This window comes from Mytilus trossulus, chromosome 2, assembly GCF_036588685.1.
Source record: "Mytilus trossulus isolate FHL-02 chromosome 2, PNRI_Mtr1.1.1.hap1, whole genome shotgun sequence".
NCBI classification, from domain to species: Eukaryota; Metazoa; Mollusca; class Bivalvia; order Mytilida; family Mytilidae; genus Mytilus; species Mytilus trossulus.
Window position 1 is genome coordinate 25924132 of NC_086374.1, and position 3696 is coordinate 25927827.

A 3696-nucleotide genomic window follows, 5' to 3' on the forward strand; every position below is an offset into this window, starting at 1 on the left:
TTGTGAGCTTAATTACTTTTTGGGCTTTGATTTATGCCATTTGATAAGGGAAATTTCCGTTTTGAATTTTCCGTCTGAATTTGGAATTTTTGTTATATTACTTTTTACTATGACACAGCAACGCCATTAGAATTATAACATTTACTAAGAACTCTATTCAGTCAGATAGTACATATTTAATGGGTGATACTCCGTAATTTGTCTGATAAATAATGATAAAGTAGTCATGGAAAGCTGTATGAAAAAATCATAAGTTGCGGCATTGGATTAACTGTTTGCAAAAGTATGAATTATTCGAAATACTAAGAATTCTCTTATAAAGCATAGATTACTTTAGCCGTGTTTGGCACAACTTTTAATGTTAACTAATATAACTATTATTACTTTAAGGATTTATATTAATTTAAAAAGATAGGTCAAACAAGTGATAACTCTACGACAGCACAACACTGTTAAATCTGCCTATTTGTAGCAAAAGATAGTTTTGTGCTGACATGAATTATCATTGATATTGTTATATTTATAAATTAACTGTTTACAAAATTTTGATTTTTTTTGTAATACTAAGGCTTTTCTACCTCAGGCATAGATTACCTTAGCTGTATTTGGCAACACTTTTAGGAATTTTGGATCTCGATGCTCTTCAACTTTGTACTTTATTTGGCTTTTAAAACTTTTTGGATTCGAGCGTCACTGATGAGTCTTATGTAGACGAAACGAGCGTCTGGCGTATATATAAATTTTAGTCCTGGTATCTATGATGAGTTTATTTAATATAAAAACAATTTTGACCGATTTGTAAGATTGACAAATTAGTGATTACAATATTACTCTCAATATTTTGATGAGACGTCATTTCAAACACTCTCACAATGAATTAATGAATTCAGATATAGGAAATTTGAATAGTTCAGACAAATCAGTTCTTTGATCTGTTGGTATTTCAAAAGTTCAAGTCTGATATAAGACTTATTGAAGTTTTATGCAGTCAATTCTAACTGGAAAGTATGCCATTAATTATCTTGGAATTGTTATATTATAAGCTTTAAGCCATTGTTTCAGAGTGTTTGGTTTTGATAGTTCTAAGCCATTAATGATCATATTTAAGCAAAGAACTACAAATATAAAAAATAATATAGCAGTGTTCATTCTCCTGGCCCGAGATTTTAGCTTTCGTCTTTTATCTGGAACATAAGTACCCCCTGTATGATCGGTAGGTCTTGATTCTGGTTCCAAAAGAGTTGATTCTTCTGTGATTTCGTCTTCAGCAGGAACCATTGGACCACCACGTGCTATGTCTCCAAGTTCTATCAAGGCGCCTTCAACATCCAATAACAAAATGATTAAGATCCCGATCACTACTTGTATGAGTAACGATAATGAGATCATAGTTATTGCTACTTTTGGTTTTGCTTCTGTTCCTAGATCCTCGTCTACAATTGATTTAAGCTGGGCTACATTTGACAGAAAGAGTGCAGTATCTAATATTCCTTGTGATATTGCTTTTCTTGCATTTTGTCTGGTTTTCTGGATATTCTGTAAAATACACGAAACGAAATCATTTTCAAATTGGTAGTAAACATTTGTATTTGCAACATTATTTACCGAAATGATATGAAACATCTAAAGGCTAACGTCTGGCTATCAATATACACTAATTAGCGGTTCTTTTTATTATCGAATTATTTCTTATTGAACCTTTAATTTTACTTTTGACTTAAAGCAAAGAGATGCAATTACTTCAAATCATAAAATAATTTTAGATATAAAAAACACAATAATAGGAATTTTCTTTCATGTATAGAGACACAGAGATCCCCCCAAAAACCCAACAAAAAAAAAAACAATAACAAAACCCATCTAGGTATACCTACAGTCTTTTAGAACAGATATTTGTTTATATAGTCAACCTACCAAGCACTCCTTGTCTTATAATGCTATGAATAAAATCGAAAAAGACTAATGAAAAAATGATATCACTCGTCTCTTACAAAACATATGATTTGCTAAGGAATACGCTCAAGTACAACAAATATGAAATCTATCTTTACTAAAATACTATTTTCGCATTATAACACTTTTTTCACAATTGAACTTCGATTCATGCCGTTTAGATCATACAGCAATGATTGTAGATACTCGTTTTAACGTTTGAATTTAAGGGTTGATTGTTTCTCAGTCTGTGTCTCGGGAGCATAACATTCAGTGGTTGTCAGCATAAATCAGTCATTGGTTTCTTTTTTATATTTTATTTTACATTCTGTGCTTTTTCATAGTTTTCAACATATGTATGTTTTGCTCATCGTAGCCCGTACATTGATAATACAGTTTACATCCTTGCCAAGTTGACCTTTGATCTCCGGAAGATAGATGTCTCATTGATAATTGTACCACATCCCCATATTTCTATATTTTTTCATCTCATATAAATCTAACGGAAATCACAAGTCAAGGACTGAGTAAGGTAACACATACGAAATTAAACTAAAAGAGAAAAAGTGACAAATTCAGCGACATTTGTTAATATGTTACTTCCCTTTTTTACTGATTTTCAAGACGCATAAGGATTTGTTTTTGTAAAGCTAACAGCTGAGATAATAGTCGAAAACAGGAAAATCAATTTACTGTGTATTACTCTTTATTTATTGTAACAATAGCGTAACCGACTTTTTTTAACATGCAAAATACATTGCGTATATCATTTTTGTAAAATATTGATGAATTTATATCGAATTACTGTATCTCAAATATATAACAACTACCGATTCCTCTACACATTCAAATTTTTAAAGTAATCTAGAGATAAGAATAGGAACAAAACACATAAATAGCTCTAGAGTATTGTAGTCAAACAGTCTAAATGGTGGACAGGGTGTACTTTCATCTCATCTCTAATCCCTTCCCTATTACCCTGTCCTTCATAAATCCCTTCTACAACAATACATACACCATAGAAACTCTATAATGGACAACCTCAAGGCTCATAGGTCTGGATAGTTCATATTTATATATATATATCTTATTTATTTAGAAAATTAATGTTTCACAATTTTTTTCGAAATAGCTCTTCCGACAAAATCAGAAGGACAGTCGTTTTTGGTGTCTTACCAGAATTAATATCTGCCAAATCTAATTCCAATCGACCTATCAGTTTCAGTATAAACATATTTATGACTAAAATGTTTTTTTTCTTAAACGGTATAATATCTGAACAAGAACATAGTTAAGTCTATTATGTAGTATTTCAATTTTTGGTGCTTTATAAAAGTTTGATATACGGAAAATATAAATACTGCAAACAAACTCATCATAGATACCAGGACTAAATTTTGTATATACGCCAGACGCGCGTTTTGCCTGTAATTGCATTGCTTACATCCACTTTATTTCAACTAAGGTGAATAGTTGTTTCATTTGCAATCATACCTCGTTCCTTGTTTTATGTTAATTGAGAATATGTTGAGGTTTTGGGTTTAATTGCATTCACAATTATCTTGATAGATTTTGAAAACCTGTCTTTTAATTTTTGTCTTTAAATAAATGAAAATGAAATAATTATTGAGTGTTTTAACTTACAGTCAATAGATCCGACATCTTAACACAAGCCCTGTTTCAGCGGTTTATTGTAAGTAAACAATAAACAACTTTTATAGTAAGTATTTAACTAATGACGCATTAAAATTAATTCAATATACA

General features: G+C 30.5%; 1 protein-coding gene across 1 annotated transcript; it reads right to left on the reverse strand.

The window, feature by feature from the left end:
• Positions 1-752: 752 nt before the first annotated feature.
• Positions 753-3696, reverse strand: LOC134706847 (uncharacterized). The gene is made up of 2 exons (XM_063566162.1): positions 3577-3696; positions 753-1536 (listed from the first exon to the last, which is right to left on the reverse strand). The coding sequence occupies exons 1-2, from the start codon at positions 3592-3594 to the stop codon at positions 1018-1020; spliced, it is 537 nt and encodes a 178-aa protein (XP_063422232.1). The 5' UTR covers positions 3595-3696; the 3' UTR covers positions 753-1017.